This window comes from Calonectris borealis, chromosome 14, assembly GCF_964195595.1.
Source record: "Calonectris borealis chromosome 14, bCalBor7.hap1.2, whole genome shotgun sequence".
Classification (NCBI taxonomy): Eukaryota; Metazoa; Chordata; class Aves; order Procellariiformes; family Procellariidae; genus Calonectris; species Calonectris borealis.
Window position 1 is genome coordinate 54,801 of NC_134325.1, and position 26,299 is coordinate 81,099.

At 41.3% G+C, this 26,299-nt stretch overlaps 1 protein-coding gene across 23 annotated transcripts in view; it reads left to right on the plus strand.

Annotated features, from left to right (window-relative positions):
• The first annotated feature begins 8,172 nt into the window (after positions 1–8,172).
• LOC142088027 (carnitine O-palmitoyltransferase 1, liver isoform-like) overlaps positions 8,173–26,299 on the plus strand; it is a 45,188-nt gene continuing 27,061 nt past the window's right edge. For 3 of the 23 annotated variants that reach the window (XM_075162833.1, XM_075162853.1, XM_075162858.1), the window contains exons 1-8: positions 8,173–8,321; positions 12,260–12,446; positions 15,095–15,177; positions 17,697–17,908; positions 21,512–21,590; positions 21,730–21,884; positions 22,994–23,133; positions 23,528–23,699. In XM_075162833.1, coding sequence (XP_075018934.1) covers positions 21,744–21,884; positions 22,994–23,133; positions 23,528–23,699 — 453 coding nt within the window. In that variant the 5' untranslated portion in view covers positions 8,173–8,321; positions 12,260–12,446; positions 15,095–15,177; ... (1 more) ...; positions 21,512–21,590; positions 21,730–21,743. Of the gene's footprint in view, positions 8,322–8,545; positions 8,606–9,611; positions 9,705–11,504; positions 12,084–12,259; positions 12,447–15,094; positions 15,178–15,208; positions 15,285–17,696; positions 17,909–21,511; positions 21,600–21,729; positions 21,885–22,946; positions 23,134–23,527; positions 23,700–24,581; positions 24,645–26,299 lie in introns of those variants that run through there. The other 20 variants (XM_075162841.1, XM_075162836.1, XM_075162850.1 and 17 more) reach the window with 20 other exon arrangements.

Sequence of the window (26,299 nt, forward strand, 5' to 3'; positions counted from 1 at the left end):
TTGCACCAAGTGTAAACCACTTTTTCCAAACTTGCTTTGCTTTTATATATGTAGATACATCAATGTGCTCAGGAAATATTAAATTATAAAATTATAAAGGCAATACATTTTGCCAATTAAGTGAGGAAGAAAGACCGACATGACAAATTGTTTGTTCTGGAAGGGGCTTCCTCATGCAGGGAGGATAATAAATACAAACAGCAGAACAGAAGACTGTAGAATAAAACAACCCCCAGACTAAGTTTTGAACCTGGTAATTCTCCAGCCTTTAAAAAATTTTCCTCTCTAGTAAGGCCTTAGGGGTAAAAATTAGCCATTGACTTTGTTGGTGTTGGTGTCAGTTTCTGATGGGGAAAAAAAGGCAAAAAAAAAATCTCTTGCTTGATGTCAGAGATTCTATGGCAGACGAATGGAAGATTTGGGCTTCTAATTTAAACACTTACGAGCATTAACAAAGGTCCTGGTTTTGCAGCTACAGCTTTGAGCATTATAGTTGGGACCCACCTGTTGTAACACTGTATTTAAAGCAGACTTATTGGACAGTCTGATAACTAGTTCTTCACACTATGCTGCTTCACTCTTGGAGAACCAGGGCTGGTATCAGAATGTTCCCACTGCTTCATAGCTGTCTTAGGCAGTTATGGAATCTTAGCATAACTGTGGGTACTGCCCATTTTAGGTACTATTTGTGAGTATCTGGCGCTGCTTTGACAGCTGTGCTGCCCTCCCTCCGCCCCCCCCGCAACGTTCCTAGAGACCACTTGAGAGGTTATGGCAGTGTTTGCTTGCCTTTTAAATGCACGTTTCCTCTCTTCCCAGTAAGGATGCAAGAAGATTCAAAGTGTCATCAGGGCCGGCAAAGGCAACAGGGCACAAAAAGACCTGAAAGGGAGGAAAGTGAATGCCAGAATCCTGCAACAGAACTCATATAGGCAGAGTGAGGAACTAAAATATCTTTATCCAAGAGTTAGCACCACGAATCCACAAAAGAGCTGTGATATTTGCTGCCACAACAAGCACACAAGCGTACCAGAGTATCTGACAAGGAAGGTGATCGGGTGCGGAGGGTGCTGAGGCCCAACAGTCATGGCACATAGAGCATCATGTCACGCTGGACCTGCCCCCAGCAGCAGCCTATACACCACTGCTGCAGGTGAGGAGCTGCACCAGACACCTGGATGTGCAGTATAACTATTCAGGGAGATTTTAAACTGCATTTCTTCCAGTGTGAACATTGTCCATGCCCAAGCTGCCTTGCACTTTCTTTCTCATGTCCTGCTCCAATCTCTTGAGAGTTTTCCCCTCTTCTTACCCACTCAGCACTCTGCTTCGCTTGAGTTGGTGGTACTATAGAAGTTAAAGGAAACACATTGCAAATAAATTATGCTTTATTATGGCTGCAGATATAGAAAGATAAGAAAATTCAATAGAAAAGGTACAAAGGTAGTTTTTAATCTTATGTGTGCACTCAGCTTTGACTGAGGATGAGACTTGCATACGCTGCAAATCTACAGGGCCTTGGTTATGCATTATACATCTGAAACAAAGTCTATGGAATTGAGCTCATATTGCAGCCTGTTTATGGAAATCTACTGGTGCAATAAGAGAGCAACAGACAGTTTTCTACTTTGGCATGAACATTATAATGAAAATGAGCCCTTTTTCAGGACTTTGTGTAGTTAGAATATCCTTTTCTTTCCTGAAACAGTGGTTGGGGAACAGTCTTTGTAAAGAGTAGCACTGTGGATCTTAGTTTGATTGCTGTGACTATAGTGTTCAGTACTGGATACTTTATCTGGCTTAGTTTGGAAATAGCTCTGGCACTGATATTAGATGCCAAGAGAAGCTTGATGGGGGTAGGGTTGGTCTGATCCAAATTTCCTTATTTTCTGGGAGGTATTCTGAAATGTAGAGCAAGAAAATCACAAAGCACTAGGCAGAGTGGAAGAACATGTCCTCACACAGCTGTACCCATCACTAAAGAAAGCACATCTGAGTGAGCATGACAATTAATAAGGAAAATGCCATAATGAAGTGTGGATGTGCTTCAGTCACCTATGGATGAACTGCTGGCATTTGAAGGGAAAAGACTACACTGACACAGCAACACTACGTAACTGACAGCAGTCCTAGTGAGTGTCATGATGCTTTGGGGGTTTATTTTATTTGTTCAAAAACTATGAAGAAATTGGAAGGAGAATCTTTTAATCCACTCAGCTGGAGGCATGTCGTCTTATCCTGTGCATTTTTCATTCTGTCTAAAATGGGAAAATCATGTGAAATAAAGGGAAGATTCTCCTCCTTACACTCCACCTGCACAGATCGGATTGTGCATGGCCTTCCCATGTGCTCTACTTATCTTGAACTATGAATACCATTGAGGAACTCAGCTGATATGCTTTGTCCCTAAAGTAGAGGAGCAAGGAACTGAACTCACTTCCTTCGTTTTAGGCTTGGTCTCTAAAGAGCAGTTCAATCTCCTTCAATCTCGGGACACAGCCTGAGAATTACTGTAAGGCACATAATTGGTATACTAGGAATCAAACAAACAGTCACAAATAGTTAATACCATTGTCCTTGCAGACCTATGTGGGTAGCAAACAAACAGTTCTGCTTTCATCCAGTAGATTGCAGTAGGAAATAGTACATACAGTATCTGTTGCCCAATGAGCAAAAAAATCTGCAGTACAAACCCCTTTAGTTACGCCTTGCATTTGAAACTATGTTAAGGAAAACTATGCCAGCAATTTGTGAGCGACTGTTAGTCTGAGTGACAGATTTTCTGAGTGACAGGGGATTATTTTAAATATTTTACAAGTGGACATAACAGTGTCTTCCCAAAAGTAGCTGCCAGGTCCTTTAATCTGAACAAACCAACCTCTAAATAACATTCCAAATAATCTCTAAATAAACCTCTACTCTTTGCTAGAAGCAACGGTGTGTATTTGCAAGCCAGAGTCTTCTTTCTCAAAATTTTGCAGAGTTTAGGGAGTGTCACAAACACAACCACTATTAGGTTACAACATTCACCGTGCTTGTATCAGGGATGTCACCAAGAGGCTACCAAGCCTCATACAGTCCACTGACTATTATCTGCTGCTGCTGTTTCACGTGGGCACCAGTGATACAGCAGGAGCAGTCTGAGGAGTATCAAGGATTACAGAGCTCTGGGAGCGGCAGTAAAGGACTCTAGAGCACAGGTGGTTTTTTCATCAATTCTGCTGGTCAAAAGGAAGGGGTTTGAAAGGGCCAGTTGAACCTGGCGAGTCAACAAATGGTTACAGGACAGGTGTGATAGCCAGGGGTTCGGCTACTTAGACCATGGGACTCGCTTTGAGAAACCTGGTCTACTGGGGGCTGATGGGGTTCATCTGTCAGAGAAGGGGAAGAGCATTTTTGGTCATAGGCTTGCCAAGCTGGTGAAGAGGACTTTGAACTAAAGTTGTCGGGGGAGGGGAACCTCAATCCATCCCACTCCTACCAGTTTGATGCCAGTGCCAGCAATAGATGCCCAGAGCCTGGAGAAGGGTCACAGGTCAGCAGGAGAGCGCCTGAAAGCAGCACAAAGAAACCCCAGCCAGTAAGACAGCTTCATCGGGGGCCCAACTTAAATGCCTCTACACAAACACATGTAGCATGGGGAACAAACAAGAGGAGTTAGAGACGTGCACACGCCTGCAAGGCTACAACCTTACTGGCATCACGGAGACGTGGTGGGACGGCTCCCATGATTGGAGTGTTGGGAAGGAGGGTTACAGGTTCTTTAGGAAGGACAGGCAGGGGAGATGAGGAGGGGGTGTCACCCTCTATGTCAATGACCAGCTGGAGTGCATGGAGCTCTGCCTGGGGATGGATGAGGAGCCGACTGAGAACTTATGGGTCAGGATCAAAGGGAGGGCAGGGACAGGTGACATTACGGTGGAGGTCTGCTACAGGCCACCTGACCAGGAAGACCAAGTGGATGAGGCCCTCTATAGGCAGGAGCAGCCTCATGGTCACAAGCCCTGGTCCTCATGGGGGACTTCAACCACCCCAATATCTGTTGGAGGGACAACACGGCAGGGCATAAGCAATCTGGGAGGTTCCTGGAACGCGTTGATGATAACTTCCTTCTCCAAGTGGTAGAGGAGCCAATGAGGAGAGGTGCTATGCTGGACCTTGTTCTCACTGACAAGGAGGGGCTGGTGGAGCATGTGAAGTTCAAGGGCAGCCTTGGCTGCAGTGACCATGAAATGGTGGAGTTCAAGATCCTTAGGGCACTGAGGAGGGCGCACAGCAAGCTCACTACCCTGGACTTCAGGAGAGCAGACTTTGGCCTCTTCAGGGATCTGTTTGGTAAGCTGCGATGGGACAAAGCCCTGGAGGGAAGAGGGGCCCAAGAAAGCTGGTTAATATTCAAGGATCACCTCCTCCAAGCTCAGGAGCGATGCATCCCAACAAAGAGGAAATCTAACTGCTACAGGATAGGCTGATAACCCTGTTCACAACTCAGTCAAGTGAGGTTAGTAGTATCCATTTTATCTGATCAAAAAAAAGCAGGGCAAGACAGGCAACTCACTCTGTTCTGTTTAAATATCTGTTGAATTGCTACTGTATCTTCATGAGAAAGTATTTAAGAATGGACAAAGATCAAGCCAGATGAAAGTCTGAGACATTACTGTGCTGACAGAGCTTGGTGTTACTCAGTATAGCAACAGTGGCTGAGATGCTTTACTCATAGCAATAAGGGCTTGGTCTGGAACATGTAAGAAAAGGAGGATGTGGCAAGGCACGGGCATTATTTGTGGTATGTGAAATCACTCAGTGATTTTCACTGGTCAGTAATGTGCACTACACAGTTTTGCAATATTTCGTTCTTGACAAAAAATCCTATACCCTTTTGGACCTTGCATTTTGTAAGGACCTTCACTTTTCCTGCATCATCTCACAGAAAGGTAAATGTGGTTATTTTGTGAGTCTGCATACGTGTTTGTGTGTACCTGTCAGGGCCCTGAGGATACTCTCCCTCCACCCCTCCTGGGCTTTTGGCTGCCAGACCTCTGGGCCTGCTTAGCTACAGGGTGCGGGTGTCTGGCCTTGAAATGAGCTGTTGGGGGAAGCTGCACTGCAAGGCCCCAGTGGGGCTCCCCACTTTGCTTGGGAGTAGCATTTCAGCTGAGGCTCTCATCCTCAGTGCCCTCCTGCCTTGCACCTGGCCATGCTCCCTGTTGATCCGGACCCTAATCCTGGCTCGGTTTTCCAGTTTGTCAACCTTGGACTTGCCTCATCACTGAAGATGTGTCTAATGATCTGGCCGACCCCGTTTGCTGTCACAGGACCTGTCCTGCTCACCTTGCCATGGGAAGGTGCCCTCGTCAGGGAAGGCCCTGCCCTGCCTGCTTTGCTCTCACCCTCGGCTCCCTGGCATACAAACATGCATACACTTACCTATCTACAAAAAGTTACATTTTGGAGCTGTTCTGTTCACTTAACTACTGATTTGTTTTGCCACTCAGGTTATCAGTGGCAAGTTGTTGTGGGACGCTGACTTACCTGTACTTACATCCTAACTATGAAGCGGAAACCTTCATTTTCAGATATCCTGGAAGATAACATGAAGGAAAAAAACAAATGGTCTTGGTCCTGTTTAAAATGAAACTGCAGTGTTTTGACTAGCAAGCAAACTGGGAAAATACCTGCTCAAGCAACTGAAACTGCACCCAATACATTTGTGCTCTGAAGGTCTTGAATAAATCAATTCCAATAAGCAGAATAATTCTGTTTCAAGACAACAAAGAGAATTGTTTGTCTATATTAAAACTGCTTGACCTGAGCAACTTGAGAAACTGAATTAATTTAAAAAAAAATACCAAAATAGAACAACACAAAATCACACTGGAGACAGCTAGGTTTCCAGACCAGATCCGCATTTAAGGTATAGTGCTTTGCCGTAATTAAAATCTGTGAAAAAATAGACAAAAGTAAAAACAATGAAAAGTAGGTATACTGGATAAGAAAAGCTGCTATAAAGAAGCCATGTTGCATGTACAGAAGCCAGGAAGTCTTGAAGGGCTGGGGTAAGATAATCAAATGTATTTAATTCAAGAGCTACATATCCATTGTGGTAAGCTGAAATTATTTCAGTCTGCTGAGGCACAGATAAATGTGACCTCTCATTTATTATTTTGATTTCTTTGGATTACAAGGATAAGAATTAATTACTAGGGAGGTCTTACAGCACCAAGCACATGTGGTCTGTGCTGAAGATACTCATAATTTTTTAGAAAATAAAAATATGTCAATTATGGGGGAAAAATTGACTTAGCTTTGCTGAGCAGTGAAAGGTTGCTACAGAAACACAGGCCACACTGCAGGCCTGCAGATGACTATAGTTGCAGCCATGAGAGGCAGAATCACCTTACGCCCTTAGCTGAAGAAACATGGTTAGCAGAGGAGATAGAGCACTTCAGCAGTTGCCACAATAAAAGATGCACAATGTCCCAATTAGGACGGTCTTACTGAAGTATCTAGCTTGCTTCTTGTGGGTTAATGGGTGAATAGAGCCTGACCTAGGTGTCAGTGTCAGGACCACAGGGAACTAGTCATAGGATTATCTGTAAGGTTTATATTCGCCAGCTAAACAGAGCCAAGTCAGGTTTGGCTAAGTTGCAATCATGCAGCCTTATGTATGTCTTTACTAAGGTTATCTGCAGGGGGCTTAGAGTTACGTTAAAGTAATTCATGACAGCTTGCACAATTATTTGGAGAACAAAGTAATTAACACCAGCATCTGTTCCCAGCTGACTGACTCCCTCCTGATTACTGCATAGATGAAAATGGTAGAATGAGCGAAAGCAGATTTGGTTTATTTTTTTAATATTTAAAAAGTAAAAGCCACTTGGAAGATAAAAAAAAAGACCTAAGAAGACATTTTAGGTTGCCTTTGTGCATAATGAAAAACATACAGATGATTTTTTTCTTTTTAAGCTGTTAATTACCTGTCCAAATTACATTCCTATCTGCTATGGCTAAAAATATGTAGATATGAATGCTGCTGAATCTGGGGGTGTAGCTGGGTTTGTAGTGATTTATTCTTTTGTTTTCGTTCTCCCCCTGCTAACATTAATTAATCTAAATCCCTCTTCTTTTTCTCCTCCTCCCCTTGCTTTCTTCTGTTTCCTTCTGAAAGAATAACACCTTAAAATTCCGTCATTAGGCACAGAACACTAGAAAGGAAAATTCTGACCAGAAGTGGGTTTTTTTTTTTCATTGACATTGCATGATCTTAAGGGTAAGGCTTAGTCTGTAGTGTCCATGCTTCTGGATTTGGTCATATGTTTGTGTGCTTTGGAGCCTTCAGCCACATCCTGGAAATTGCAGCAGGCTGGGTGGGTCTGCCCACAAGGGAAAAATGTATGAATCCCAACTCGTACTAGTTCAAAGAAGAGACTTCATACTGACACCACTGCCATCTGGCAGGCCATGACCTCCTTTTGGGACAGCGCAGTCTTCCTGCTGTTATCACACTGAAATCGAACACAGCATCAAATAATTCAAGCTCTGAGCTCTTGAAAGCGACCAGCCCATTACAAATTTAAAAGGTACTCATTCCAAACGGAGTGCCATTCTGCCCTGAGGCTGACACGTTTCCATTTGAATTACTTTCATGATTTTGCATTTTTAAAAGAATGTCATTACTTTTGCTGAGATGTATTAAGTGTACTTATTTCCTTCAAATCCCAGCATTTGCTGGAGCAGAGTGGGCTGGCTGGGCCTTCGCAGGGAAGCCATCTTGGCTCCGTGGCTGCACCCCAAACAGGCCCCCCACGCGCAGTGCTTTCCCAAGGTGCATCCCCGGCGCCGCTCCTCGCAATCCCTGGAGCTTCCTTCCGCGGGACGGCTGTGAGACCACGGAGACTGCGTTTCGCGACGCCTCCGCGAGCTAGCCCGGCCGCAACCTCAGGCCCCCTCCCCGCCCCGACTTCCACCTCAGGCCCCGCAGGCCCTCCCTTTGGCCCTGGCCTGGGCTCCCCGCCAATCACACAGCCCAACCCGCCCCGCCCCGCCCCGCCCCGCCCCTCCCCCGCCTATCAGTGCCCACCTCCCTCCCCGCCTCCGCTCCGCCCACACGGGCCGCGCCCTGTACCTCCTCCCCTGCCCTGTCCCGGACCCGCCCCCTCTGCCGCCGGCAGCCAATGGGGGAGCGGGCGGCAAGCCCGGCTCTCGTAGGGTGTGTGAGGGAGCGGCCGGCGTCTCACTCGTTTCTCGCTCGTGCTGCCGCTCGCTCCAGCCTGGCTCAGCCTGCCCCGCCTGAGCGCCGGTAACCGCCATTCTCTCAGCAGGTGAGTGGGAGGCGGGCAGCGGGCCCCGGGCAGGTGTGGGGCGTAGGCTTTCCCGGCGCTGCTCGGCTTAGCTCTGCCGCCTGCAGGCGGTGGGCTCCGGCGGTCCCAGGGGAACGGGATAGGGGGCAGCGGCGGGCCGTGTTCCTCTGCGTCCGGCTGATTCACTGCGGACTGCCGCTCTACCCCTCCCCCTTCCCCCCCGCCAGCCGGGACGCGCCGGCAGCGCACCGCCGTCCGCGTTGGGGCTGAGGGAGGAGGAGGCTGGAGTCAGGCGGACGGGCTCGGTTGGTCTGGTTTTAGCCTAATTATTATTTTCATTAGGGCGAGCACGAAGGTCTGTGGTAAATGTGCGAGTGTGCTGGGTGCTGCTTCCTAAGCGGGGCTTATCCTTGTGAGGGTGGTGGGAGCGGGGCTGCTCCCCGGCGGTGCCGGCGGGCGCGGGAGGGGTGTCCCTGCCCGCCTTTTCCCCTGGCTTGAGGGTTAGTGCGTTACTGCCGCAGGTAAGGGAGCGGAGGAGGGGAGGGGATGGGGGCAGGGGGAGCCAGGGGCAGGGAGCAGAGTTACACGGAGAGATTCACTAAATCTACGCCGCGTAAACCAAGACGACGTTGGTGACCCGCAGCTTCACGGGTTAGCGGAGCTGCTTTGACCCATTACCAGGACGAGTTTCAGCTCTGTGTGCACGCGCCTTGGTATCGGTGGGTTTTTAAGTGTGCGTGTGAGCGAGAGACTAGTCTATAGGCTCATGCGATTGCAGGCTGTGTAACCTATAAAAACCGTAGTCACTGCAAATTGCTTTTGAGATGCACCCAGGAAGAAAATGTTATCTTTTGTTCATGGTATGGCAGGTTTACAGGATGAGAATGCTAATTAGACTTGTTGCAAAAGGTAGATTAAGATTTTTGCAGCACCTCGAAACTCCATTTTCTTGCCTCATTTTTGCACAACTTTCATATTTTGCGCTATGTTTTCTGGTTTAAATGGAAAAATCAACCTAGAATATGACTTCATTTATAACCCAGTTACAACAGATCTATACTAGTGTTGATGGAACTGTAACAGGAAGCACCTTTTTTGGAAAGAGCAAAGTGCAAACCAGGATCAAGACAAATACCTCATTCTTCCTCTTCTCTGGCAGTTTGTCAGCACTTAGAGGACAATCTATTGAAACTGCAATCTAGAGGAGATTACTGTACAGAAAACTACTTGCTTCCTTATCACATGTTTGTAGGAGTGTAGCACTGAGAATGGGGGAAGATCTAATGCCTTTATTCTCCTTTCCTTAAACAGTTGTGTTTTCCCGAGTGTCTGACCTCTTCAGTTCCCAGATCTACAAGCTCTTTTATGTGTTTTCTGATCACTGCGAACGGACGTTATATAAAAGTATTGTAGTCTTCAGCGGTAATTAGCAGGTTCTTTTCCTGTTGTGAGCATATCGATATACTATATAAACTAGTAACTACCAGTTTATAATAGCGCAGGTGATGTTGTAGGTAAGTACAATGTGGATCTCTATTAGTTTAGGAAACGTAACTTTGCATGATTATACAGATATCGGGCTCTGTCATAGCTGTGACTTGGTTTAAAAGGTAAGTTGATCTGAGGGCTCTTTAAAATTTTGGGGTGTTTCAGCCTTGATTCAAGAGCCTCTTCCAGGAAGAAAACATTATTCTTGGTTAAAGAAAACTATAACATCAAACAAATGAGGCTTTTTAGCACCAAGCACCAGAATAGAAACTGTTAAGTTGCACAAACTAAGTACACCGCTTTTTTTCTCCTAGCTTTGAGATGGACTTTGCGTCTTTCATTGCTTGCGGTCCTTCTCTTTGGAAACTTTTGTTTGGCGTTGGCAGCGCCTTCACGGCCCGCGCAGAAAAGGCTGGAGAGGTCGGGGGTGCCGGCAGCCCGGGGCGGGGCTGCCCCCGCCGCAGGCCTGGCTGTTGTTGGCCTGCGCGGCGCTGCGGCGGCGCGACCTTTCACCCACTTCTCGGGAGTGGTCACGTGAGCAGGCCCGGGGCGGGGCGCCGAGCAGCGCCTGGGGGAGGGGGCGCGCCCCGCAGAGTCTCCCCGCGGAGCTGGAGCTGACCCGCCAACCCCCCGCGCTGTGGGGTGGAATTCGGGGAGAGAGGGGATGGGGCAGCGCACGCTCGGTACAGATAACAACAAATACAACTTCTGGGGCGATCGGCGGTTAGATGTGCCCTTGGCAGGGAGGATGTAGCTGTTTGCTGCATGCAGGGATAGTTGGGATGTTGAATCCCGAGCATGACTGGTTTTGGAAAACTTTGGGTAGAAGGCTATTTAAGTGAATGCTTATATTAAAAAGACAAACAAACAAACAAAAACCCACAAAAAAACTCCCAAACAAACAAACAAAAAATCCAAACAACCCCCAAACTGTGTATTTTTTTAATATTCCAAAACCATTGTCTTTGTCCTGCATCATGCTGTATCATAGTCCTGAACACCACATGTTCAGAAAAACAAGATCTAAATGACTGAAAAGCATCCCTCTTCTTCCAAGTCTGGATTAACTTTAATTTGAATGGTCAAATTAAATATTTGTAAAATGTTTGGAACTGGTTCTTCAGTCTTTCAACCTTATACAGGCTGAAAGACCTTGTTCAGGTCTTTCAACCTTGTACAGTAAATGATCATTGAACTACTGTGAGAGCAATCCATTCAGTTTGCCTTTGGTCACCAGACATTGTTGTCCATCTTCCAGGACCTCCAAAGTCCTAAAATATGACATCTTGCATGTCTCAAAAAAGTCCTGTCATTCCAGAAATATTTGTTGTTGTAGAGAAGATAATAATTCTTCTTTACTGCATGAGCGTAAAAGCTTATTAGTGCAAAGGGAGAGAGAAGGGATAAAACTCGTATAACCTAAATGCCTAGGCATGCCTCCTATAGCAGTATTAAAAAGAAATACCCAGATCCTAGAGCCTAGTTTTTGTGCGATAGGGGAGGTTTCTGCATCATATGGTAACTGTGCAGTGGTTTAGTTTTGTATGCTTTTTTCTTACTCAGCAAGATTATTCTGAATTTCTAGAAGGTCAGAGGAGGTAGCTTGCTGGGATGTGTACAACATAACATGTATTGCAATAAAGACTAGAATAATCTAAAAAGTCTAGTTACAGTATAGTATGTCCTACTCTGTATAGGGGGGAAAAACTGTAAATAATAGACAGTTGTAAAAGTTTCTGTTTTGATTACAGTTGTGGAGCATGTCAGTGTTTTGGGGATTTTTTTTTTTTTTTGGTTGAAGTGTACATTTGGAACAATCTTTTACAGGAGTATGCTATTTGGGAAGAGGAGAGAGGCCATATGATCCAGAAACTGTAGGGATTAATATTCCTTAGTGTTAGCCTAGTAATTAACACATTGTCTGCTATTGCCAGTCTCCTGTACTTCTTTGCCTGACTGTCTCCAGTTTGATCAGGTGAGAAGGCAACTTACTATCTGTGGCTTTTCTCCTGGAAGTGCCAGTGAAAACAGTCTGTTCTGTGAACATCTCTCCAAGAAATCTTGATGGCATCTGTGTTGACTGTAACGGGAGTTGAAAGCCTGCAGGCAAACACTTAAACTGAAAGCTGAAACTAACGTTGGAGTCCAGCCCCTGAGATCACCTTCCTTATCGCACTAGCTAGCGATCACTAGTTTGAGCCCTCAGAAATGACTGAGTGGATAGCAGATGAACTTTCTTTCACTCCACAGTTCCTCACCATCTCAGACCTGTTAAATGAAGACAGATCGATCCAGGTAATACTTTCATCCAGTGTAATGGAAAACAGTGTTTCAGAACTGCTCTTTGTGACTATTCTCTCCATTGCCATCAGTTTTTCTAAAATGGTTCCAGTCTGATCCATTCCCTTTGAGCGGTTGAAAGCTCTGTGTGAATCAAAGCTCAAACTGTTTTTCTTGACTTTCTATTTCAGAGTTACAGTTGACTGTTTGCCATTGCTGCAGTGTAAGGTCTATTAGGAGCTAGCAGCATTGGAATGAATCTGCCTCTCGGTGTGTCCTAACCTATTCAAGATCCTAGCCGCAGTGAGTTTGCGAGATAGAAGATTTCTGTGTGACAAATAGATCTCAAGTCCGCTTTTAAGGAAGACAGCTGTTCAGGTATGTTTAAGTTTCATTCATTGGTCTGTTTGTTATTATCTCTTCCCTTCCATCTATGCCTGTTGCTCCAGTTTACCACGTAGAAAGGGGATAAAGAAATCGGCCCAAGATTCCAAAGGAGGTGCCTGCAGAGGGTAGCTGATATTCACCCATAGGTAATCTTGGAAAGTTGCTGAGGACAGGACACAAACCGATAGGTTTGTTAGTGGGACAGCAAGTTAATGCAAACTCCTTAGCTGTTCCAATTTCAAACTGTCTGCTGTGGGTGAGGTTTGCAGTAGGTCCCAGTGTTGCTGTACGTGGGCAAATACATGTATTCAGTTCTCCATCTTGGCTTGAACCACAAAATTTGTTCATTTTTCAGATGTGAGAAATCATTTAAGACATTTGCAATTCTAAGGGACCACAGTTGTCTGCTGTAGGTGAGGGTGGGAAGGATTGGAGCCAATAATTAGCAATAACCAAAGATGAGAACTTGAAATTTACATGTCAAACGATGGCCGTTGGAGGAGAGGCTACTGTCTCTTTCCAAGTGACTTAAGCCACTTCAGTCATGGCATAGTCAGTTTACTTTGGGGACCCTGTGAGAGAGAACTGCCGCATAAACAACAGATTCAGCTTTTAGGAGGCTTAAACTGGTTTTAGCGTGTGTCAGTCACGACTAAAGTGGCATGAGAGAACCTGTCAGTTTAACTTTGTTTTTGTCAGAGCAAATGATAATTGATTGAATGCTATGTTAATTCAAGTTTTAAAGGAGAGCGATTCTTTGGTTTCTGTTTTATTTCTATGCCATAGTAATTAGGTTCATCTGAGAAGCCCTGTTGAGTGAATTTAATCCACATGACTATTTAGTGCACAGGAATTATTTGGCTTCACTCCTCTCAGATTTGTCTTAATATTGTGTCTGTAGAATATGATTAATCATTGTAAGGTATTGGTAAAACTTGAGAGCAGCAAGTATCAGTGTCTTTTTATATGCTGAAGCATGATTAGATATTATTGAAGGTTAGTATACAAGAAAGCTATTTGGAATAGAAATTCTCAAGTGAATAACAGTGTCTGGTTAATCTTTATAGTAAGTTCAGAAGTCAGCACCTTGCAGAATATCACATGAACTATGAATCAGCTCTCTACTCTTTCTGAGGCTTTGATATCTTGTTACCTTTTTGCAGAAGTGTAGTATACACTGCAAGAAAGTGGCATTAACTAGTAGAATGACCAAGGAACAAGACACAAGGGAGACCAGACAGTCTTTTTGGTCATATGTTTAAATGTTTGAGCTGTATATTTTATACTGTTTATTGAAGATTTTATAGATCAATACCTGAATTTCCTTTCAAAGGCATAAAACTCTAGACAACTTTGATCTTTTTAGGATTTCTGTTAAACTGAATGCTTTTTCTTTAGCTTTAGTTTTAACTTTGTTCAGCTATGCATCAAAGGAGCACCAGATGCACATGAGTAAAAGCATTTTTGGCATCATTTTGGCATTGTCTGGGTTACCAAAATTCTGCCCGAATACTAGATTCAGTATTTATGTCAGATAGCGGTGGGGAGGCAGTCACGCACATAAGAGAGGATGGGACCTTGAGTTACTGAGTCAGTGCTGGATGCTGCTGTACAGAGTATACTTTAGTGTCTGAAACTTGCATTTATAGCAAACTCCGTGAAAACACTTTATTGAAGTCGCATCGGTTTTATTATTGATAATACAGGCTTTCTTAATCTGATAGGAACAGTCAATGTTTCCTCTAGATAGGTATATACATGTAACATTAAATTCCAAGGTCTTATTTTTTATTAGGAGTTTGTACTGTTTCCCACTGTATCACTGCAGTATACATGGCACTTAAGGTCAGCTCCAGAATCTATCTCCTATCTTAAGACTGGCAGACTCTCATTGGACAACGTAGTGGTGTTTAAAATACCAACATACATTTAAAAACCTTGTATAATGACACACTGGTGCTTTTTAGTGAGGGCAAAGTTATTGCAATAATGTTGAAAAATTCAGATGAATCATTGTCTGAAAAATTCATACAAAAAGCTCTGTAAAAATTCTACTGCAAAATCCAGCTTCTTTTATTCTACAAACTAATAGTACATTTTCATCAGTTGCAGAAAACTTGCTCTTTTTAAATGTTTGACTGCTACTACCAGTTTGACTTCCATGGTATGCTGTTCATTTAAAGCAATTGAAGCACAGGATTTCTTGTTCAGGCCTTAGTGTTTTAAAGTAAGTTTATTTTTTGAAGCAGATTTATTATAAAAACTCCTATATTAAATTTCATAAACCATCTCTGCTAGGTATACAGTTAAAACTGTATTAAAAAATAGGATTGATGCTTCAGGCCCTTAATCCTCTTAGTGGCTCTTCACTGGACTCTCTCCAGCAGTTTCATTTCTCTCTTTTACTGGGGAGCCCAGAACTGGTCACAGTATTCGAGATGCGGCCTCACCGGCACTGAGTAGAAGGGAAGAGTCACCTCCCTCAACCTGGTGGCAACACTCCTAGTGCATCCCAGGATTCTGTTAGCTGCCTTTGCTGCAAGAGCACCTTACTGGCTTGTATGCAACTTGCTGCAAAGTTGCTTTCCAGCCAGTCAGTCTGCAGCGTTTTTTTTTTCTGTCTTCAACCTTTTAAATAGGTTTGACAGCTACTACTTTTGCATCAAACATCTGGAAGGGTGTCAAATTGATAGACTTCAGAACCTCTGCAGAATTCAGACAGGTGAAGACACACTTGATGAATGTTACAAAGACAGCTACACTTATAAAATTTTTTTTGGAAGACTCTAACCTTTTACATTTGTGTAAGAAGAGATCCTACTGCTTGATGTAAGTATTTGATACACTTTTTGGTTTGGAGAAGCTTGTTTGCATGAGTCTTTTTCAACAAAACCAAAAAACTCAAGCAACCTTGATTATCTGTAGATTGCATCCACGTCTGGGATGGCTATATAGATCAATCTTGCCAGTAAACTGTAGTTGGTGGCAAAGCGTGGAAGTAAACTTTAGGATGTTGGCATTGGCTTTGTTGTGCTTCATTACATATCATTTCATTGCAAGCACACTATCTAGGCAAAGTCAGCTGCCATAAGGTAGTCTGAATTACTTTGTGTATGTGATACTGAAGGCTTGGACTGACAGGAGCATCAATAACAGAAATCTGAAGAGAAATTTGGAATAATGCATGAAGAGATTTGGACAGACGTCTCAGTGTTTGGAATTCTTTTGCTTTTAGTTTAGTATGGTATAAAATCAACAGATTTGAGCATAAACAATTATTCATTGATTTGTATAAAACAATGCATTCATAGTTTTGGCTTTCTAGGAGAGTAGAAAATGCAAATTTCTATGGTAATAGCTTAAACAGGTGAGAGAAAATACTTGATCAAATGTCTCAGCACAAACACAGTGCAGGTGTTGTAGTGTTTTAATACTGGCTCTGGTTTCATTAAGTCATTCCTCAGACTCTTAGAATTCAGTGATCTATCCCAAAGTGTCAAAATATGTTAACAAATGAACATACAAATGAAACTTTTTGGGTGTCTCTTTTCTTCCAAAAGCTCTAGCAAGCTCATCTCCTGAAAAGAGATCTGATGTGTGGGCAATAAAATACTGGATAAAACTTCTTCGATGTTTTCAATATTTAAACAAGTTTCAGAGTTTTAAGTCTTTTAAGAGAACTTGTGAGAGCTCCAGAATTTTTTTCCTGTACGGCTGCTTGTAACATTCAAACAGTAACTCTTACTGCTTTGCATGTTGATAGAAATGGAATTCCCCCCAGCCCCTTTTCTCTTTGAAATAAACTGTTTTGGGGACAAAGACAAAGACATTGCGGCACTTGCTTGGTTTCCCAAGAGTTCAGTTCAGTTCCATCTGAGTTCAAGGTGTCTAGCTTTAAATGCAAATCTTAATATAGTTCTAAGTCTGTTTCCTAACTAAAATTGGGTTTAATGTACTTTCAACTGATATCTCTCTCCACTTCCCAACTTGAAAACTTCCCTGAAAAATGTAATTGTAAGTGATTTAGTATCACACTCTTCTCCTCACCAGTCTCTATTCCTGTTTGAAACCTGAGCGCTAAGCTAAATTTTGAAGTTGTAAGTTTATTTTAAGAAAGGAGCGAATACTTCTTCAAGGTCAGGTTTCTGGTTGGGTGTGGTTTTGGTTTTGCGTGGGTTTTTTTGTTGGTTTGGTTTGGTTTTTTTTTTTTTTTTACTTTTAAGCTTGCTAGAAGGAACTTGGCAGGAGTCAGAAGACGCTACCTATGTGATAAGATGCTTCTTACTGCTTTATTGGTGGTACCTTGCGTCTGTATGAAGTTAGGAGGGCTTCCAGGTGCTTCCGAATTCAGAACTGCCGTTATACTTCAAGATGCAGCATGTTCTAGCTCTTAGCACAGGGACATGTAATGCTGCAAGTTTGCACACCATCTATGAACAGCCTGGTTTGGGTACCAAAGATGTCTACTTGAGGGATCTGACAGTATGGCTGGGGTGAAACCTGTGTGGGGTGGTATGTAGCAGTGTTCTTGGAGAAACTGTATGCAGCAATCACTACTTTTCCAAGAAAACTGTCAACCTTTGATCATCAGAGTAGAATAATTGGAGAGAATTGTTTTGTGAGCTTAGTTTGGTTACTAACAGGTGTATGCCCTGTATATAAAAGCTGATCTATAAATAGATGTAAAAAATCTGTGAGGAGCACCTCAAACTAAATTGTTGAGGTAACTTGCAAGTGACAGTCATAGAACTAAGTCTTTCACCAAGGTTTTAGCTATTCTCGGTCATGTGAATAAGACTTCTCTCCAGTTTCCTCTGCATTTGTTAACTTGCTTCCTTTGCAGGAAAAGGAGCTATAGATGTGCAAACTACATTTAAATGATACGTCTCTTTCCAGTGGATGTTTGGACTTCTGCCAAGGAGAAATGGCAGGGTTTTCTCTATTCCAAGAGGAATAGGAAATGGGGAAAAAATGGATTACATGAGCCAAGCAATGTATGGGAATCAAGTGGCTGAGTTCTGAAATAAAAGGTGACATTGATATCCCCTTAAAGCAGCGGAGTTGCTTTTTGTGAGGTAGAGGTGGTGACTTTACTTTTTTTAGCGCTTTTAGCATTTCCAGAAGTAACTGCTTGAGGAATTCATACCTTGTTTTGTGCAATGTACTGTAATACATTTAACTTTTGTATCATGGCTTGGTGCTTTTTAAGATGCACATGGTAATTCTTTCACTGTCTTTTAGACATTGTGTTCTGTGTTATGTGCTTCAGAGAGACATTACCAACCACAAGTGACTTCTTGCATGCCTGACTAAATGGAATCATCCTGCACATGGGATCTCTTTTAGCTTCAGATTTTCCAGAGCTGAGGCCCTCATCTCCTTCCATGGCTGTAGGAACATGTAAGCCCTAATACAGAGTTGACTGTTCAGTGTCTGCGACCTGAAATCATAAGGTCTGTGAGCAGTCTGTGAGTTAAACCTTGGTCTTCATAGCGTAAATATCCTGAAACTGCAAAAATAGCAGTCTGGGGAGGCTTTATGCATAGTAGGCATAGCAGCATAGTTTTTCAGACCACCAGGTCTATCAGGGCTTAGGCCTTCTAGTGTGCTGTGTGTTTTCTTGACTTAAAAGTGATATCCAACCTAGCAGTACTTGTTTATAACAATGGAAAAAAAATTGTGGTAAGTTTTGATTGGCTCAAGCAGAGGTATGAAAAGGGAAGAGGAGAAGCATCTGCAGCTGTTACAACATGTTTGAATTGAAGTAAAACCAGAAAAGAGCAAAGCACAGGCATCTTTCTCCTTTAATTAAAAGCAAAAGAAAAAAAAAAGCAACCAAGTTTTAAGGGGCAAGTGTGTTTTTTAAGGTATGTTAATATTATGAGAGAACACTCAATGAAAGGAATGAAAGTAGCCATTTCAGATTACTTTTAGAAATTATTTTGCTCTTTTTTTCGCCTTTAAGTGAGACTTGGCCAAACTGCTAAGAAAGTCAAAAGCTCTTGTTTATGGCTCTCTGTTGGGAATGAGGTTAATTAGTATGTGCTGTATTTTGCTGACCAAAATGCCTGAAGTTAGAAGAAAGTTATTGTTTCAGTGTTAGTTAGTTAGATTGATGTGGGTGCTGCCTTACTAACATTGGCAAGTCTCACGCATGCTCCTCTAGCCTGTGCCCTTTTACCTACTTTGCTAGCAAGCACGTGACAGCAGAGGAATGCAAAGGAGGGGAAGTGTACAGCAGCTTATGATTAAATTGGCCTTTAAGGAGGAAAATAAGTGTTCAAAGAAAGGGACTTCAGGAAGTCTTCAGTGTTCAGCCATCGTAATTCAGAACACTCTTAAAGGCTTACAGTTTTCTGAAGTAAATGAAAAGGATATGAAAAGAAACAAGCCGTTTGATTGTTTCACATCTTGGGGTCAAGTAATACAGTCCTAGAACTAGACTTGTCTTTGCTTTCAGGGCTTGTTTACTTGATCAGGATTAATTCTTGCTGGATGAATATTTCTTCATTTGGGAATAAGGAATATTTTCCTTATTGAAGCTTATTTAATTTTATGATCATGCTAAGTTAAAACTTAATTAAAATATCGGTTTGACTGTTTATGATTAATGCTATTTATAATTTTTCTGCCTTGTGCAGTAGGAATGCATGTGCCTAAAAAGGGAATGGTTCCTGAAATTCTTTCTCTTCAGAAACAGAGAGGAGGATAGTTACAAATTCCCAAGCTGAGAAGTCACAGGGGAGTTGAAGGGTAATAGAAACTAGTTGATGAGGTACTTAAGACACTGGCATTCAGAATACAAAGTTCCATGAGTGAACTGGAGAATCTGTTGGCCCTTCTTGAGACAAATCCAGGTACCTGATTCTCCGTATGAGGATATGGTTGTTTTTGTTGTGGTTTGTTTTTTTTCGTCGCAGTCTTAATGGTACTGCTAAACATATGTCGAATTCTTAACTTTGAGAATATTTTAACTTTAACTTTTGCTCTCCCCTTTTGCAAACCCTGTTGAGTCCAGGGTATACCATGTATTACTGCTGCCTGTCTCTGTTTTATTGCTCTCTTGAAGTTTTGGTCTCAATGTCGGAACTGGTGATGCACAATTTAAATGAATGAATGGACAGCTGACTTTGACTTCCTGATACTTGTCTACAGCAAGGCCCCTATGAATAAGCAGTTGTTAGTGACAGAGTCATTAAGTACTACAAATTGCAGTTGTTAGTAGGGCATACAGGGCTTGTCTTAAAGGTTTTGACACTGATTTGGTTTCTTTGTTGTCCTGATCAGACACTGTACATGTATAGATCAAATTGCGTATTATCTGTACGACACTGTGAGCTTTAGCTACCCTTCTGGAAACCCAGAAGCCTGATTCACCAAGGACTCTGCCTCTAAAACTTGAGCAGTGGCTGATGGATTTGGGAGATCTGTGAATTGCCTTCAGCCACTGTAGTAGTAGTTGTATTGCAGCGGTTGATCATTGCAGGCTGGTCTAGGGATAGGCATTTTAAATATTGCGAACAGTCACTACCTATGGGTCAGCAACCTGAGTAGATGCTGCGCAACAGCACTTACTGTGTTCATCTCTGCCTAATGCTCCTTCTCTTCCTATATTGTGTATTTATTTCCTAAGCCTACTATTACAGCAGCATTCCTAGTGCTTGCATTCCCTAGTTGTCTACTCATATACCTTTGCACCCCTTCTTTATGCTGCACATGACTCTGACATAGTAGAATGTTTACAGACTAGAGGAGCATCACTACAGACATAATAAACTTTTGAAGTGCCCAGCTAAACTGCACTGGTTAGACCTCACATGCTGTTCAACAGGGGTGAACGTCTACCAGAATTTAAGTTTAATTACAAAGTCTAAGCTTCAGGTTTGCAAGAGAAATGTAGATTTCAGCCTTTAGGATTCAAAAGGCATGAAGTAGTTGTACTTTCTTCTGATTTTGCTTAAATAGGAATGCCAGTGCCACGTTAAAACACTTGGTATTGAAAATTATGTGTTTTGTACAAGTAAAAATGTGAAATTAAAACTTGCCCTTGAATCCTGACCTACAGATGGGATTATGGATTCCTCTACCTTTTTGCCATACTTCTAAGAGGATGTTGTTTTTAGGATTATGCACAGAAGTTTTGGTAAGCTAATAAGTGAATGTGGACAAAAGACTTCGGAATGACAATGGTCTCCTCAGGAATATGTAGTTTGGACCATTTCAGTGTTATACGTAGAGCCTGTCTGCAAAAATCTATGTTCTGATTGTAAGTGCTTAGACAACATTACTCTGAATGAATGATTAGTAGGGGTAACTTCCAGGATATTTACGTAGAAATGCTGGTTACAGAAAGAAAAAAGCTATAAAGATGAGCTGATAAATAAGAGCATACAGTTCAATTCAAATTGGCTGTATCCTCAGACAGAGTTGAGACATAAATATGTAAACAGAATCACAGTTACATTTCTGTTTTAACTTCCAATGGTTTTTATTTGAGCCTGTTATGCCTGCCCATTATGATGGTCTTTTGCATATATTGGCACCGTTGTTGATATTTGTTTGGGTAGTTAAACTGAGCTGCAGTTCAATTAAATTTCCTCTTAATTTCACATTTGTTTATGTGAAGGTCATTTTTCTGACAGTTGTGACTTGGTTTCCTCAACTCTGCATAGTTTTGATTTTGCACTTATTTGCCAGTCAGAACTCAGAGCTACAGGGGCTGTAGTGTCTTACTGCTGTGACTAATCAGCTTGAAATTAAGATGTGAAAAAAATTTCGGAGGAAGATATGGCCAGAAGCAGCTTTGTTTTGCTAGCTGAGGTGAAGACTTTAAATACCTTTTGTTTCAAAATGATGAAAAAAACATTTTCTGAATCTCCTTTGTCATTACAGAGTGAGACGCTATGTACCTGCGATACGCTTTTTCTAAATATTATGGCTTTAGTTTTCTGCTCTGCTCTGAATTTTTATATATTGCATGTATGCACGACATTCAGCTTGCTGCAATCCCGCCAAAAGGCCTAAGTTACATGAGAGTGTTTTGCTTCCATTTTCAGCTGTTGTGGTTAGAAGAGGTACCTTAATTAACATACTGGACTCTCGGACTGAAGTGCAAGCATAGCCTGTAAGGAAGAGGCAAGTAGTGTATGTAAATTTGTCATACTTTGAAATATTTCCAAAAATTACTGCGTAGAAGATATCTTGCTAGAAATGGACTAGGTCCTAGTTCCTTTGAACAAAAAGGAAATAATTTTTTAACTTTGCTTTTTGACAGAGCTCTCTCTGAAAATGGCAGAAGCTCATCAAGCAGTAGCTTTTCAATTTACAGTAACTCCAGATGGAATTGACCTGCGAATGAGCCATGAGGCACTGAGACAAATTTACCTATCTGGTGTCCATTCATGGAAGAAAAAGTTCATCAGATTCAAGGTATTTTTAAATTAGTCAAGTCCACGAAACTTGAGTTTTATTCAATGTTTTATAGATTTATTGAATTTTGTTTAGGCAAAACTTAATTTTTTTGCCTTTATGGCTAATGAAGTTGCTTATTGTGAAAGACTTGTGTGGGTTTTAGTTAAGACAAGGGATACTGAGGAAAGTAGCACTGGGTGGTGCTGTACAAGACTGAAAGGGTACATATTTTTGATTTATTCTATGGAAGCAAGATGAAGCAGATGTAGAAATTAACAGTAGCTTTAATTTACTTCATTCTCTTCATAATACATCATGTAATTATGTAATCTTTTAGCATAAGTCAGAAATATAACTAGTTGTGATTTTTAGTGTCATATCACTTAGAGGTACAAGACTACACTCTTGATTTTGTGTGTTCTTTGCCAAAATTAAATTTTCAAATTAAGGAGAATGTTTGCTGTTTTCAAAAAGTTACCTGAACATCTGTCTTGCACAAGTTATGCTAAGTAGTAATGTTTCTGATGAGGTATTTGATAGAGATTGTTGTGAATTTATTGTTTTATTCATAGGATCATAAATGGTAAGTATCTATTTTACTAGTAGCAAACTAGATAAGCTACAGGCTATCTTCAACATCTCTTTCAAAAACATGTTTTTAACAGTAGCCTTAAAATCTTTTTATAAAGCTATGAGAAGGATTGTTTAAATGATATAAAAAAAACTTGATTCCAGTTTTCAGTGTCTTGCTCAGTAGAATATTTTTGTATTCATTTAGAGAGGCCTAACTCAGTGTAAGTGGGAATTGTTGAAGTGTCATTTGTTCCAAACTTGTTTGCTAATTTCACTATTTTTAGTAAGACTTGCAGCAGGATCAGTGTTGTCTACAAAAGAACTTAAAAGTTCCTTTAATTCTTGATATCATTGTGACAATTTTCTGTAGCAATCAAACTTACCTAAATCCATTCCCTTCTCCTGAGTTAAGCATACATAACAAAATGTTGGATAATCTTAACTTCTTGTTTAAAACTGAATGACTTAAATGTATTGATTTTTGTTTCTTTCCATGGTAATATGAAGTCAACCACTTTGGTATGAAAAAATTATGTGAAGGCTTTTCTTTCCAGAATGGAATTATCACTGGCGTTTATCCTGCTAGCCCATCTAGCTGGCTTATTGTAGTTGTGGGTGTGATGTCAACAATGTATGCCAAAATTGATCCTTCTTTAGGAATCATAGCTAAAATCAACCGAACACTTGATACAACGTAAGTAGACTGAAAAGTTACTGTTCCTCTAAAGGAAATCAGTTTTATTTGTAGCTACTCTTAAAGCTAATCCTGTTGAAGTGTATCAATTTTTGAACAGAACGTTTGTGACAGAGTAACAGATTATGAGGGTATGGAATAGGTAGGTGTTTGTACAAGTATTACTACATTGTTTTCTGAGTATACTTGGGAAGCACATTTGGCAACTGCTGTGGCCTTTGATCTTGCTGCATGAGAGGGTGTTTGGAAAGGAGTTTATGAAAAAGGGCTAACCAGGCATGAAGCTTGTGTAATGCCCGTCTGTAGTACCGTTAGACTTAGGTTTGCAATATTAGGTTCCCTTTAGAACTTAAACTGACATTAACTGGCACATGCTGGCTTTTGTTTTAAATAGCGGCTATATGTCAAACCAAACGCAGAACATCGTGAGTGGAATACTTTTTGGCACAGGGCTTTGGGTTGCCCTTATTGTAACAATGCGCTACTCTCTAAAAATGCTGCTTTCCTATCATGGTTGGATGTTCGCTGAACATGGCAAACTTTCTGCAGGCACCAAGTTTTGGATGGTAAGGATATATTGTCTTCCTGTTTCATCTTAACTTCTACCTGATCTGTATTCAAAGCCCTAAAAGAGAAAACTTTGTAGGTTTTTCTTGCTTATGTTTTCTGTGTCGTGGGACAGGAGGCTGTTAGGTAGATATTTCTACTAATTATTGTCATCCTTTTGATGCTATAATTAAACTATTCAGCATGGCCTTGTAGAAGGAAGAGTAAACACTTCAAGAATAACTTCTAAATTTGCCAGAAGGCTTTGGGACTGTGCGACTCAAATACCTACTTTTTCTCTATGTGCAAGTACGGCTTAAAGAACTTGGACTGCAGCACCAAAAAATCTTGTTCTCCTCAGAAAGTGCTACCCTAATTCTTTGTTGAAATGTTAGGATTTCTAGTCGTCTATTCTAAAATTAATCTTACGCTTGAAGAAAATAATATTGAATGTCCTTTCAATTGATTTAGTGGTATGCCTCCAAAATGAGTTGGAGAGAAAGCGTAAGGTAGGTAGCTTGTTATGCAGTTTTGATATAAGGATAAAATGAGAGTGGTCTGGCTCCTGTTGGTTATTGTGGTGCTTTGGGAAAGGATTCTTAAAGGATATGATAGGTATAAAGTGAAGAAATGTACATGTAGGTGCTCGAAGAGATAAAGTGGGTTTTTGTTACTTGGACTCGGTTGTTTCAACTCACTTTTGCCAGTATTGTTATAGAAATAACTTAAGTGCCTTACTACGATAAAATTAGTCTCTGCAGCCTCAAAAATTAACTGATGTGTATTAGACTAACAACATGTCATGATTTATTATGAGAGGTGTTCAAGAACAGGTATCCAGAATGGTACACTAAAATAGAATTTAATGTTCATCTGTTACAAATGAAATTTCTAATTGATAGTTTCTCCTGGAAGCGGTATCAGGAGCCTCATGACTCGAATTTGTACAGTACAGGCTCTGAATGGTAAGGCTTTCTGTCAATTGCTTGAAGCTGTAGCTATCTCCGTTTTCAGCATGCCCTACCAGATAGATATTTTAAAGCTGTTAATATTGCCTTATCAACCTTAAATGGTATGAACTGTAATGCTACTTACCATGCTTTGTCGCGTATTATATTTATAAATTTTTGTCTATTATATGTTGCATATGTATTTTGTTGTGTATTATATATGTTTTAAAATACAGGACACTGTAAAGTGTATGCCCAACAGTGTCTCATCTATACTGAATATGAAGCTCTATTTTAGTAACTTATTCTTTCTTTAGCTAGTCCCAACAAAAGAGAAGACTGGTTTCCCTAGTAAAACAGTACCAACTACCTTAGCTTTCTAGATTTTTATTATCCTTTAATATTGTGTAATTTTCTGGAGGGGTTTTCCTGTTGTGTTTTTTTTTCTTAACTGTTTTTCATGGTGATTAACAGCATGAAAAATGCTATCGTGAATATACTGTCTTCTGTTCAAATAGTCATGCAGATCAAAAACCTGAGCTCTGATTTCAATCACTACAAAGTGATTTTCAGGCTGGTTGGAAGTTTGGTGGCACTTTTAATGAACATATTTCATCTTCTAAAGTCAGATTTCCTGTACTAGCATAAGGGGAGAAATCCAAGTATTAGTTGCAGTTTTAAAAAATAAGTTAAAAAAAAAAAATAATCTGTGAACACATGCAGCGCATGCTAGAATGAGATTATTTGCTGTGTTTGCATATGAAATTAGAGATATAATTAAGTATGCCTGTCTGTCAGATCAATTTAATGGTCTCAAACTGTTATAAATTCTCTACTACAAGTTTACTTAAGGGATAAATACCATGAAATGTGTTTGCTGTTTTTGTAGTTGAGCAGGTACTCTCTGTCTGAAGATAATTTCAGCCTTTCCAGACTTAAGGGTTCTGGAATAAAATTGTCCCCAGAATTAGATTTTTTTCTTATGAAAAGCTGAGCTTTTTTTCTCACCTGGCTTCAAATTTATCTTGTCATGAAACACAACTAGATTTCAGTGGGCTGATCACTGTGGTTCATCCATGTACATCTGACAACTCTCTGATGCAGATCCATTTGCAAGGGAGATGTTTGCTGGGGTAATACTCTGCAATTCTTAATAGTTTTGTGCTGCCTAAAACAACCTCCTCTAGCTGTGCTCACCAAGGAAATTGAGAGAGTTGGGGAAGGAGTAGAAGGGAGAAGTTCTAGGAATTTAGTAGTGAAATGACATCCTCTGTTTTCTTCTGTCTTTAGTCTATTGGCCTATATACAATATATGGTATAGTATATTGGACCAAGATTGGCCTTTGACGATAAAAGTTCCACTGGATTGTTGGTGTAATACTTGACCTTACTTTCATGCGGAAGTAGGGTCATAATGTCAAAATCCTCTCATGTGTAGCCTAGAAGTTGCATGGTCTAGACTTTCAGCCTAGTGCGTGTCACAGCTGAGAAGTAGTCGTAGACAGAAATGCTGCTTCTGTCTTCAGTCTCCCGTAGAAAACAGGAGATGCTGTAATATCTGAAGCTAAGATGGGAACTGTCATCTCTGGCTTTTTTGTTTCGTTGTTGTTTTTTTTTGTAACACAAGCACTGAGTATAACACTGGCATGCTTGCATAATTTGGTATATTT